The 14134-nt window shown below is 36.7% G+C and overlaps 1 protein-coding gene across 1 annotated transcript in view; it reads right to left on the reverse strand.

Moving 5' to 3' along the window:
- Positions 1-14134, reverse strand: part of KYNU (kynureninase) — a 101429-nt gene that overhangs the window by 73493 nt on the left and 13802 nt on the right. Inside the window, 1 exon segment of the mRNA XM_068543995.1 lies at positions 3699-3819. Coding sequence (XP_068400096.1) covers positions 3699-3819 — 121 coding nt within the window.

Below are 14134 nucleotides of genomic sequence, written 5' to 3' on the forward strand. Positions count from 1 at the left end.
AGCAGATAAGACAACCCAGAAGACCTAAGATATAGTGATTATATCTTAGGGACACAGTATACATTTCTCAACTTACAATGTGCTCTTTAGGACTGACGTATCTTTCCCTTCTAGCCGAACTTTACCACTATGAATATTAGCCCATGTTATTCTCCTTTAAATAATCTGGGCCATTGGTAAAATATATAATTTAAAATGGTCTCAAAAATTATTTAAGTTTATTGCCTATCCATCCTAGCAGACCCACAATGAACAAGCATATGATATTGTTGTTTCTTATTGTTTATGGTAGCTTCTTGCTGATAACTAGTTATTATGTATCAAAGAGTGAAATTACCCTAAAAGTTTTCTATTTCAGAGTATTAAAATTATCTAAATATTATCATTTCACCAAACAAATAATATATTCTCCAAAGTAAAGTGTTATTAACCTACTTTAGAAATCACATACAGTTGAAAATGACTTTGGAAAATAATGATAATCATTTATAAAAAACACAGAGGTAAGTAGTTTATTTTCATAGTTTTGCCTTAAGTAACTTGAAGTTTTAGAAGAAATCATTTGGGTCCTAATATATTTCTAAGTGTGCCTGTATCCTTGACTTTTCTTTAGTATAAATAATCAAATATGGTAGCCACATGAATTATAAGATTGGATGGCATTATGACCAGTGATGGTTTATTTTGTAGATAAGTAGGTAGTATGTCTACAATAGGCCATAAAACATGATGACGTAGAAGATGAAAACCATGAGCCAAATGGCATGTCCTACATTATAGGTCATGGGTGGCCAGAGACTTGATATCAATATCCCAGAGTAATATCTTGCTTAGAGCACTCAAATTTCTATGTTACTGTTAAGATTATAAATTTTTAATATTATTTTTTTTCCGTTAAGCAACTAATTTCAATGTGCATTAGAGTATTTAGTGACTGTGTAGCTCTCTTTGACTCAGTGCTTCTCAAAATCTCTCACTGGTCTAGAAGAGGGGGAGGCACTGGCCTGGCTTGGGTATCAGCTAAGAAGTAGGGCAGAAGTGGGGTTGGAGGAGATGAAGAGGAACAGATAATCAGGTAAAACTCACCACAGTAATGGGAGGCCCTGGATCTAGAGGCAAATCAAATATATGCAGGGGAGATTTCGTACAAAAACAAAAGCAATAGCCAGAAAGGGAAGTGAAGGAACCAACAGGCCACCAGAGTGGCATGAAGATTACTTTAAACTAAAAGCACGTGGACAAAGAGCAGCCTAAGAAAGAAACATTATCTAGACTTAAGGAAGGCCTCCTGAAAATGCCATTGCCATTGACCCACCCACCGTCAGAGAAAAATGACGCTTAGCACTAAGAGTTACAAATTTACTTTCCCTCCATCTTCCTCTTGGGGGGCTTCCAGCCTGGAAAGATACTGCCCATTATCATCAGGATGGAAAAGCCCAACAGAACCTTCCATACTTTCCTACTGAAGCCCTAAAACTCGCCCCTTTTGTTAAGTTGGTTTTAAACCTTTACTCTGGCTGATCAGTGAATCACTGTTTGTAGAGTGCTTCTGCACACATGTGAAATAAACTTTTCTCCTGCTAATCTATCTGTTGTCAATTAATTCTCAGGCCCCCAGCCACTAGAATGTAAGTTGGTAGAGGAAAAGTTTTCCTCCCAATACAGCCTTAGCTGGAAAAGGCCAGAGTGGAATTTTAAGCTAAATATTTAGGAGCAAAAAGTAATGAACAAACCCATTTGAGATGAAAGGTCAAGGGTGGGATAGGGGAAAACAGGATTGCGATCATGCACCTCAAACACCACTGACATCGGGCTGGCAGGGCTATGATGTTGACTGGGCCCACCACAGTTTACAGCAAAAAGACTAAATAAAACAAACTAGCCCCTAATCTTTTTCTCAGAAGAAGTCTTTTTAAAATTTAGTTTACATTGCTTGAAGTATTACAGTGCACCTCCTTGCTAAATTGTCTGTCTGATGAAAAATAGGTAGAAGGGTTTAAGATTATGTAATTTTCTGTTGTCACAAGGTAAAATATAAAATTGAAAGGTAACAACAATAGAAGGGCATTATGACAGAGAGGCACTTTCCTGGAACATAACTGGAATACAAGCCTTGAGAATAATCAACCAGTCTTTTAATAAAGTAGGATAATCATAAGAATATGAATAAGATAGAAGAGCGGCATCTTTTTAAAATACCTGACGGATAAAAATGTACAGTCTTGCTGAATGAATATCCAAGAGTCAAGGACACTCTCCAAAGTTCAAATTCAATCTAATTCTTTGCTATCTTTTACGTTAAGGCCCAAAATGAATATTAACCATTTTTATTAACTATGACCCTCATTTTTTAAATACTAAAGCCTGCTAGTGCAAAATGCTTCCAAGTGTGGTGATATTTATTTTTCAATTTATGCATAAATGTTATGCAGATAGAGTTACAATAGGCCTAATAAACTATATAAAACTCCATTATTCTTGCATTGAGTTGTGAACTTACATTCTTAGCCACTTAAATTAAGAAACTTTGCAGTGTTATCTAATAGCCATGGTAGTAATCATTGGCATAGTCAGTGTAAACTAAACTTTATAGAAGAGGTTTTGGTCCCAATGTAAAAGACCACTGGCCTGAAGAATATAGAAAGCTGGAAAAGACATTCTGAGTTTCTATAAGAACCAAATATCTTGCTCAGAATTCTTATCTGGTTTGGTTTCATCTTCCTGAATTTTTTTTTTTTTTTTTTTTTTTGCTGTCCTTCAGGTTTAGCTTCCCCTTCATATCTATTTTTCAGATTCTGAGTCAAAAAATATTTTTTAAATAGTTATACTATTTTTAATATTTTAAATATAAAATGTTTAAATAGTTAAAAATATTTTCAGTTTCAGCTTTATCAGTAATCACTGGGGAAGGATAAGAAGTACATAAGATAGGTTATTTTCCTTAAGGGATTTACAATATAGCGAAGAATATGAAATTAATGAAAGTAGATACCTCTAAACTGCGTATTGTAGAGCACTGATTATTAATGCAATAGACGTTCAGTGAGGGCTAATCAGTGGTTGAGACGGTTGATATTAAAGCGGGTAAGCACTGAGGTAAGCAGAGAGTATGAAGGGTTTCAGAAGCAGAAGAGTAAAAGCAGAACATAAAAGAAGGAGAAACAACTGAATCCTAATTTAAGATTCCTGCATGGTTAGCTAAGCCCAAATGGAGCATCTTCTCAATAAGCATGTTCAGTTTGGGGAGGGAAGCACCTTCTGTTCCACTCAACCTCCTGTCCCCACCTCAGCAATTCTTATTTTCTTATTTATAAAAATTAGTGTGGTAGAGTTTAGCCAAGAACTAATCATGAAAACACTGAATTGAATCCTAAATATTAACTGCCTTGTTAACCATTTAGAAAATAAAATAAAATAATTGCAGATGATGTAGATGTGTCAATTCAAGGGAGGAACTTACATTTTTAAATATTTCAGAAGTTTTACTATTGATTCTGCCACTAACTTGCCATAATACCTTATTTACTGATCCTCAGTTACTTCATCCAGTATTGAATGACACAATCCCTCAGGTTCCCTCTGCTCTAAAATTCTAAGATTCTACTATACACCTTTCCAAATATTAGACAACCTGGCGTGATGTTTAAAATTCTTATATGAGATGTTGAGTGATTGATAGCTTTTGAAATAATACTTACATTTTGGCCCACTTATCTAGTTCTTCTTCCAGGTATGTTTTAACCGTTTTTGGCTGAAGCCCAAGAGAATTTCCCAAGAAATAGATGGCTTCTTCATCCTTATTCACTAAAGATAAATCAACTGAAATAGAAGAAGAGGAAAAAAATGCTTCTTCAACTAATTAACATTCTTCCATTTGGCATTGTTAATCCACTACAAACAATGAATGTAATTAACTCCAAGAAAGATGATACATATCTTACAAGTCCTCCCAAGGATAACATCAGGTTCTCTGAAAAATAATCCTTTACATTTATATTTTAAAACACAGTTTAAACAGATAGATGCTTTTGTTGATCTGTCATATTTATTATGCTCCACGAGGAACTCTAGATTAACAGCTACTCCCAATCATAAATAGCCAATAGAAAAGAGTTAAAACCAGAATTTTTACAAAACTTATATCAGCCTATCTAGTCATAGCAGAAGGTTACCAGAATTTACACAAGTAATAATCCTGGTGTTATAGATCAGGCAAATTAAAAAAATCTAAATGATTATTTATATATCTGAAGTAGATATATTGAATTTATAGATTTTTGTTCTCTTTGTATGCATATAATATTAATACCTATGTAGGTAAAGATTGTTCTCTATATCTACTTTTTATTCAAATAAATCAGAACTTTAGTGATTTGTTTCATAATTCTTCCTTGATTGCAATAAATGCAATTTCATTAGCAAACCAATCTATATGCTTAAAGTTTTTTCTAGAAATGCACAAGTTTATAATTGTGTTCTACTGAGTTTTATCTTAATTCTATGGGAAGAAAGATTAAGCTTCTTACTGAAATTTGAATCATTTGATAGTATACTTGTCTTTATTTAGACTACTTAAATCTTTGCAGGCTTTTTAAAAGCATACCATCTAATTCAACCTACTTTTATAGATCCTGTGTCACTTTTTCATTGGCATTTCTTAAGTCAGATCCAACCAAAGAGGTGTAAATACTGTTCACACATTTAAATTGGATTAATTAACAGTTCTTTGTCGATCTAGAGAACAAATATTGAAGGATTTTATTTAGAATCCAGAGGTTTTAATTGGTGTACCATGGCTCAAATTTCAATTAAGCATTCAAATAAGTAGTTTAAAGGCTAAACATGTGCTGTGTTTGTCAGCCCTATCAACAACCCAGGAAGAGGAGGCAACCACCCAGATCTCTGCTCCCATTTTTTTTTTTTTTTTGTCTTGTTCTTTCATTGGTGACACTTTTACAGATAAATAAGTATTGGGTTACTTTTACTTAGAAAGTCATTTTTAAAAGGTGCTTGGTGTGAAAAAAAAGCAGAATTGTAAACGGAATTATCTCATCTCATGCCTCCCCAAAGTGTGGTTCCCCATCTTCAACTATTTTCCTTTTACTTGGTTGAGTTTTGTTTTCTTTTTTTGGTTTTTTTTTTTTTTTTTTTTTTTTGTCTCAAAGCATATCAAATGGCACCATGTGAGCATTCAGTTGGCATTATGTAAAGAGGTAGAATAGAGTATCAAGAAAGTGCTTTGGTAATTACCCACAAGAATGAAGAGATAACACACCACTCTCCAACCTAATGCCATCAGATCTTTACAACATGAAAGACAAACAGGACTTTAAGCTGTGGGGGCCTAGGCTTCTCTTCTCTGAAGAATGGTAAGAAAATTTCATATTAAAAGTTGGTACTCTTGGCAGTCATGGGGTTCAGGACATGCTACCTCAAAATATGGCGCCTTGGACTTCCCTGGTGGCACAGGGGTTAAGAATCTGCCTGCCAATGCAGGGGACATGGACCCTGGTCCAGGAAGATCCCACATGCCGCAGAGTAATTAAGCCTGTGTGCCACAACTACTGAGCCTGTGCTCTAGAGCCCACAAGCCACAACTAGTGAGCCTGTGTGCCACAACTACTGAAGCCCGTGCACCTAGAGCCCATGCTCTGCAACAAGAGAAGCCACTGCAATGAGAAGACTGCGCACCACAATGAAGAGTAGCCCCTGCTCAATGCAACTAGAGAAAGCCTGCGCGCAGCAACGAAGACCCAATGCAGCCAAACATAAATAAACTAATTTTTTTAAAAAGTATTTAAAAAAAACATGGCACCTTGGCATATTGGATGTTTTAAGCTGAAGGAATGTGAGAAATGGCTAGTGTAGGAAGAACTTTCTGACCTTCACCTAACCAAGTCATAAGATGCTCACATCATAAGCTTCCAGCACACCCTGGGAGAAGATGTGACTAGTATCCATATCAAATCCAGTTCTCCCACCAAAAGCATTGGGCACACACAGCCTGCATAGAGATGCTCCCACCTAAGAACATCCCTTCAAGACCACAATAGGTAACTGTTTCATGTAAATTCATAGAGGCAAAGTTAAGTGAACTGAAAATTCAGAAGAACTACCCACAATTGAAAGAACAAGAGAAAGCCATTGAAAAAAGTAATAAAACATAAATAAACAATTTACCAAAGAATTCAAAACATTGACAATAAAAATGTTAACTGAATTAGAAAAAAATAATTGATCTAAACACTGATATTTTAACAAGGAACTAGAAAATATAAAAAAGACCCAATCAAAAATAAATAATTCAGTAGCTAAAATAAACACATTAGAAGGAATGAATAACAGACTAAGTGATACAGAAGAATGCAAAAGTGATCTGAAAGATACACTAGTGGAAATCACCCAGTCAGATCAGCAGAAAGAAAAGTAAATTTTTTAAAATGTGAAAGCAATTTAAGAGATATCTAGGATAACATTAAGCATTCCAATATTCACATTATAGGGATTTTAGAAGACAGAGAGAGAAGGGGATCAAAAATGTATTTGAAGAAATTATAGGGATTGGTTCAAGATGGCAGAGTAGAAGGACGTGCTATCACTCCCTCTTACAAGAACACCAGAATCACAACTGACTGCTGAACAGTCATCGACAAGAAGACATGGGAACTCACCAGAAAAGATATCCCACATCCAAACCAAAGGAGAAGCCAAAAGGAGACAGTAGGAGGGGCACAATCACGATAAAATCAAATCCCATAACTGCTGGGTGGGTGACTCACAAACTGGAGAACACTTATACCACAGAAGTCCACCCACTGGAGTGAAGGTTCTGAGCCCCACGTCAGGCTTCCCAATCTGGGGGTCTGGCAACGGGAGGAGGAATTCCTAGAGAATCAGACTTTGAAGGCTAGTGGGATTTGATTGCAGGACTTTGACAGGACTGGGGGAAGCAGAGACTCCACTCTTGGAGGGCACACACAAAGTGTGCTCAACGGGACCCAGGGGAAGGAGCAGTGACCACATAGGAGACTGAACTAGACCTACCTGCTAGTGTTGGAGGGTCCCCTGCAGAGGCAGGGGGTGGCTGTGTGTTGCCATGAGGACAAGGACACTGGCAGCAGAAGGTCTGGAAAGTAATCCTTGGTGTGAGCCCTCCCAGAGTCTTCCATTAGCCCCACCAAAGAGCCTGGATAGGCTCCAGTGTTGGGTCGCCTCAGGCCAAACAACCAACAGGGAGGGAACTCAGCCCCACCCATCAGCAGACAAGTGGACTAAAGTTTTACTGAGCTCTTCCCACCAAAGCAACAACCAGCTCTACCCACCATCAGTCCCTCCCATCAAGAAACTTGCACAAGCCTCTTAGATAGCCTCATCCACCAGAGGGCAGAGAGCAGAATCAAGAAGGACTACAATCCTGCAGCCTGTGGAACAAAAACCACATTCACAGAAAGATAGACAAGATGAAAAGGCAGAGGGCTATGTACCAGATGAAGGAACAAGAATAAAACTGCAGAAAAAAAACTAAATGAAGTGGAGATAGATAGGCAACCTTCCAGAAAAAGAATTCAGAATAACGAGAGTGAAGATGATCCAGGACCTCGGAAAAAGAATGGAGGCAAAGATCCAGAAGATGCAAGAAATGTTTAACAAAGACCTAGAAAAATTAAGGAACAAACAAACAGAGATGAACAACACAATAACTTAAATGAAAACTACACTAGAAGGAATCAATAGCAGAATAACAGAGGCAGAAGAACAGATAAGTGACCTGGAAGACAGAATGGTGGAATTCACTGCTGCGGAACAGACCAAAAAAAAAAAGAATGAAAAGAAATGAAGACAGCCTAGGAGACCTCTGGGACAACATTAAACGCAACAACATTCACATTATAGGGGTCCCAGAAGGAGAAGACAGAGAGAAAGGACCAGAGAAAATATTTGAAGAGATTATAGACGAAAACTTCCCTAACATGGGAAAGGAAATAGCCACCCGAGTCCAGGAAGTGCAGAGAGTCCCATATAGGATAAACCCAAAGAGAAACACGCTGAGACACATAGTAATCAAAGTGGCAAAAATTAAAGACAAAGAAAAATTATTGAAAGCAGCAAGGGAAAAACGACAAATAACATACAAGGGAACTCCCATAAGGTTAACAGCTGATTTCTCAGCAGAAAGTCTACAAGCCAGAAGGGAGTGGCATGATATACTTAAAGTGATGAAAGGAAAGAACCTACAACCAAGATTACTCTACCTGGCAAGGATCTCATTCAAATTCGATGGAGAAATCAAAAGCTTTACAGACAATCAAAAGCTAAGAGAATTCAGCACCACCAAACCAGCTCTACAACAAATGCTAAAGGAACTTCTCTAAGTGGGAAACACAAGAGAAGAAAAGGACCTACAATAACAAACCCAAAACAATTAAGAAAATGGTCATAAGAACATACATATCGATAACTACCTTAAACGTGAATGGATTAAATGTTCCAACCAAAAGACACAGGCTTGCTGAATGGATACAAAAACAAGACCCATATATATGCTGTCTACAAGAGACCCACTTCAGACCTAGGGACACATTCAGACTGAAAGTGAAGGGATGGAAAAAGATACTCCATGCAAATGGAAATCAAAAGAAAGCTGGAGTAGCAATACTCATATCAGAAAAATAGAGTTTAAAATAAAGAATGTTACAAGAGACAAGGAAGGACAGTACATAATGATCAAGGGATCAGTCCAAGAAGAAGATATAACAATTATAAATATATATGCACCCAACATAGGAGCACCTCAATACATAAGGCAACTGCTAACAGCTATAAAAGAGGAAATCTACAGTAACACAATAATTCGGGGGGTGGGGGGGGACTTTAACACCTCACTTACACCAATGGACAGATCATCCAAACAGAAAATTAATAAGGAAACACAAGCTTTAAATGACACAATAGACCAGATAGATTTAACTGATATTTATAGGACATTCCATCCAAAAACAGCAGATACACTTTCTTCTCAAGTGTGCATGGAACATTCTCCAGGATAGATCACCTCTTGGGTCACAAATCAAGCCACAGTAAATTTAAGAAAATTGAAATCATATCAAGCATCTTTTCTGACCACAATGCTATGAGATTAGAAATGAATTTCAGGGAAAAAAACGTTAAAAACTCAAAACACATGTAGGCTAAACAATACGTTACTAAATAACCAAGAGATCACTGAAGAAATCAAAGAGGAAATCAAAAAATACCTAGAGACAAATGACAGTGAAAACACGAGGATCCAAAACCTGTGACATGCGGCCAAAGCATTTCTAAGAGGGAAGTTTATAGCTATGCAAGCCTACCTCAAGAAACAAGAAAAATCCCAAATAAACAATCTAACATTACACCTAAAGGAACTAGAGGAAAAAGAACAAACAAAACCCAAAGTTAGCAGAAGGAAAGAAATCATAAAGGTCAGAGCAGAAATAAATGAAATAGAAACAACGAAAACCATAGCAAAGATCAATAAAACTAAAAGCTGGTTCTTTGAGAAGATAAACAAAATTGATAAACCATTAGCCGGACTCATCAAGAAAAAGAGGGAGAAGACTCAAATCAATAAAATTAGAAATGAAAAAGGAGAAATCACAACTGACACTGCAGAAATCCAAAGGATTATAAGAAATTACTACAAGCAGCTCTATGCCAATAAAATGGGCAACCTGGAAGAAATGGACAAATTCTTAGAAAGGTATAACCTTCCAAGAATGAACCAGGAAGAAATAGAAGATATGAACAGACCAATCACAAGTAATGAAATTGAAACTGTGGTGAAAAATCTTCCAACAAACAAAAGTCCAGGACCAGATGGCTTCACAGGTGAATTCTATCAAACATTTAGAGAAGCGCTAACACCCATCCTTCTCAAAATCTTCCAAAAGATTGCAGAGGAAGGAACATTCCCAAACTCATTCTGTGAGGCCACCATCTCCCTGATACCAAAACCAGAAAAAGGTACTACAAAAAAGGAAATTACAAACCAATATCACTGATGAATATAGATGCAAAAATCCTCCACAAAATACTAGCAAACAGAATCCAACAACACATTAAAAGGATCATACACCATGATCAAGTGGGAGTTATCCCAGGGATGCAAGTATTCTTCAATATATGCAAATCAATCAATGTGATACACTATATTAACAAATTGAAGAAGAAAACCATATGATCATCTCAATAGATGCAGAAAAAGCTTTTGACAAAATTCAACACCCATTTATGATAAAAACTCTCCAGAAAGTGGGCATAGAGGGAACCTACCTCAACATAATAAAGGCCATATATGACAAACCCACAGCAAACATCATTCTCAATGGTGAAAAACTGAAAGCATTTCCTCTAAGATCAGGAACGAGACAAGGATGTCCAATCTCACCACTATTATTCAACATAGTTCTGGAAGTCCCAGCCACGGCAATCAGAGAAGAAAAAGAAATAAAAGGAATACAAATTGGAAAAGAAGAAGTAAAACTGTCACTGTTTGCAGATGACAGGATACTATACATAGAGAATCCTAAAGATGCCACCAGAAAACTACCAGAGCTAATCAATGAATTCGGTAAAGTTGCAGGATACAAAATCAATGCACAGAAATCTCTTGCATTCCTATACACTAGTGATGAAAAATCTGAAAGAGAAATCATGGAAACACTCCCATTTACCATTGCCACAAAAAGAATAAAATACCTAGGAATAAACACCTACCTAAGGAGACAAAAGACCTGTATGCAGAAAACTATAAGACACTGTTGAAAGAAATTAAGGATGATACTAACAGTTGGAGAGATATTCCACATTCTTGGATTGGAAGAATCAATGTTGTGAAAATGACTATACTACCCAAAGCAATCTACAGATTCAGTGCAATCCCTATCAAATTACCAATGGCATTTTTTAGAGAACTAGAACAAAAAATCTTAAAATTTGTATGGAGACACAGAAGACCCCGAGTAGCCAAAGCAGTCTTGAGGGAAAACAATGGAGCTGGAGGAATCAGACTCCCTGACTTCAGACTATACTACAAAGCTACAGTAATCAAGACAATATGGTACTCCACAAAGACAGAAATATAGATCAATGGAACAGCATAGAAAACCCAGAGATAAACCCACACATCTATGGTCAACTAATCTATGACAAAGGAGGCAAGGATGTACAATGGAGAAAAGACAGTCTCTTCAATAAGTGGTGCTTGGAAAACTGGACAGCAACATGTAAAAGAATGAAATTAGAACACTCCCTAACACCATACACAAAAATAAACTCAAAATGGATTAAAGACCTAAATGTAAGACCGGACACTATAAAACCCTAGAGGAAAACATAGGAAGGCATTCTCTGACATAAATCACAGCAAGATCTTTTTTGATCCATCTCCTACAGTAATGGAAATAAAAACAAAAATAAACAAATGGGACCTAATGAAACTTAAAAGCTTTTGCAAAGCAAACTACAAACAAGACGGAAAGACAACCCTCAGAATGGGAGAAAATATTTGCAAACGAATCAACGGGCAAAGGATTAATCTCCAAAATATATAAACAGCTCATGAAGCTCAATATTAAAAAAACAAACAACCCAATCCAAAAATGGGCAGAAGACCTAAATAGACATTTCTCCAAAGAGGACATACAGATGGCCAAGAAGTACATGAAAAGCTGCTCAGCATCACTAATTATTAGAGAAATGCAAATCAAAACTACAATGAGGTATCACCTCACACCAGTTAGAATGGGCATCATCAGAAAATCTACAAACAACAAATGCTGGAGAGGGTGTGGAGAAAAGGGAATCCTCTTGCACTGTTGGTGGGAATGTAAATTGATACAGCCACTATGGAGAACAGTATGGAGGCTTCTTAAAAAACTAAAAATAGAACTACCATGTGACCCAGCAATCCCACTACTGGGCATATACCCAGAGAAAACCATAATTCAAAAAGACACATGCACCCCAATGTTCATTGCTGCACTATTTACAATAGCCAGGTCATGGAAGCAACCTAAATGCCCATCGACGGATGACTGGATAAAGATGTGGTACATATATGCAACGGAATATTATTCAGCCATAAAAAGGAACGAAATTGGGTTATTTGTAGAGATGTGGATGAATCTCCACTGTCATACAGAGTGAAGTAAGTCAGAAAGAGAAAAACAAATATTGTGAAATTAACGCATATATGTGGAACCTAGAAAAATGGTACAGATGAACCAGTTCGCAGGGCAGAAATAGAGACACAGATATAGAGAACAAACGTTTGGACACCAAGGGGGGAAAGCAGCGGTGGGTGGGGGTGGGGGTGTGATGAATTGGGTGATTGGGATTGACATGTATACACTGATGGGTATAAAATGGATGACTAATAAGAACCTGCTGTATAAAAAAATAAAATTGAAAAAAAAAATTATGAGTGAGAACTTCTATGGGTTGCAGCAAAAGCAGTTCTATGTGGGATGTTTATAGTGATACAGGCCTTCTTCAAGAAATAAGAAAAATCTCAAATAACCTAAACTACCACCTAAAATAATTAGAAAAAGAAGAATAAAGCCCAACGTCAGCAAAAGAAAGGAAATAATAAAGATCAGAGAGGAAATAAATAAAATAGAGGTCAAAAAAAACAATAGAGAAGATCAATGAAACCTAGAGCTTGTTCTTTGAAAAGATAAACAAAATTGATAAACCTTTAGCCAGGCTTACCAAGAAGAAAAGAGAGAAGACCCAAATAAACAAAATAAGAAATTAAAGAGGATATATAACAACCAGTACCACAGAGATACAAAAACTCATGAGAAGAGTATGAACAGTTATTTGCCAACAAATTGGACAACCTAGAAGAAATGGACTAATTTCTAGAAACATACAACCTGCCAAGACTGACTCAAGAATAAATAGACAACTTGAAGAGACCAATCACTATCAGTGAAATTGAGTTTGTAATAAAAAACAAAACAAACAAACAAAAACTCCCAGCAAACAAAAGTCCAGGACCGGATGGCTTCACAAGGGAATTCTATCAAACATATAAAGAAGAACTAATACCTATCCTTCTCAAACTATTTCAAAAAAATGAACACCCCGAAATTCATTCTATGAGGCCACAATTACCCTGAGATAAAAACTAAACAAAACCACTACAAAGAAAGAAAATTATAGGCCAATATCTTTGGTAACTATAGATGCAAAAGCCCTCAACAAAATATTAGCAAACTGAACCCAACAATGTATAAAAAGGATCATATACCACGACCAAGTTGGATTTATTCCATGGTCACAGGGATGGTTCAGCACTTACAAATCAATTAGTGTGACGCAACACATTAACAATAGGAAGGATAAAAATCACCTGATCATCTCAGTAGACACAGCAAAAACTTTTGACAAAATTCAACATCCGTTCATAATAAAAACTCTCATCAAAGTGGATATAGAGGACCATATCTCAACATAGTAAAGTCCATTTACGACAGACCCATGGCCAACCTCATACTCAATAATGAGAAGCTGAAAGCCTTTCCTCTAAATTCAGGAACAAGAAAAGGATGTCCATTCTCACCACTTCTATTAAACATAGGATTGAAAATTCTAGCCACAGCAATCTGACATGAAAAAGAAAGAAATCACAATCAAATTAGAAAGGAAGAGAGAAAATTGTCACTATTTGTAGATGACATGATACTTTATATATTCTTTGTGTGTTCCCTGAGTGTCTGGAGTTGTTCTGCATTTGTGCCAAGAGAGGCTCCTTGGCTAGGATGTCCATTATTTGCTGGACCTCAGGGTCAGTCATGACTCATTGGTTCCCATCTTTAAATTGTCAATTGTCATGTCAGTTCTTGACTGTCACACTGATCATTGCTGATAATTATCTCCTGCTTCCTATAGCTTGAGTCCGAGTCTAGAGTCTTCTGGAATAACTCCATGAGAATGGATGGGCTCCAGGTTAGAACTTATTTCCTATTCATTCAATGCCAGTGGTCTGACTGTTACACAACTTCGACATCTTGTGGGGTCTATTGGGCAGCTTGTTTAATATTTCCATGTTCATGGCCTGGGGAGAGTTCCCTTTCTGAAAACATTCATT

This window comes from Eschrichtius robustus, chromosome 5 (genome assembly GCF_028021215.1).
Source record: "Eschrichtius robustus isolate mEscRob2 chromosome 5, mEscRob2.pri, whole genome shotgun sequence".
NCBI lineage: Eukaryota > Metazoa > Chordata > Mammalia > Artiodactyla > Eschrichtiidae > Eschrichtius > Eschrichtius robustus.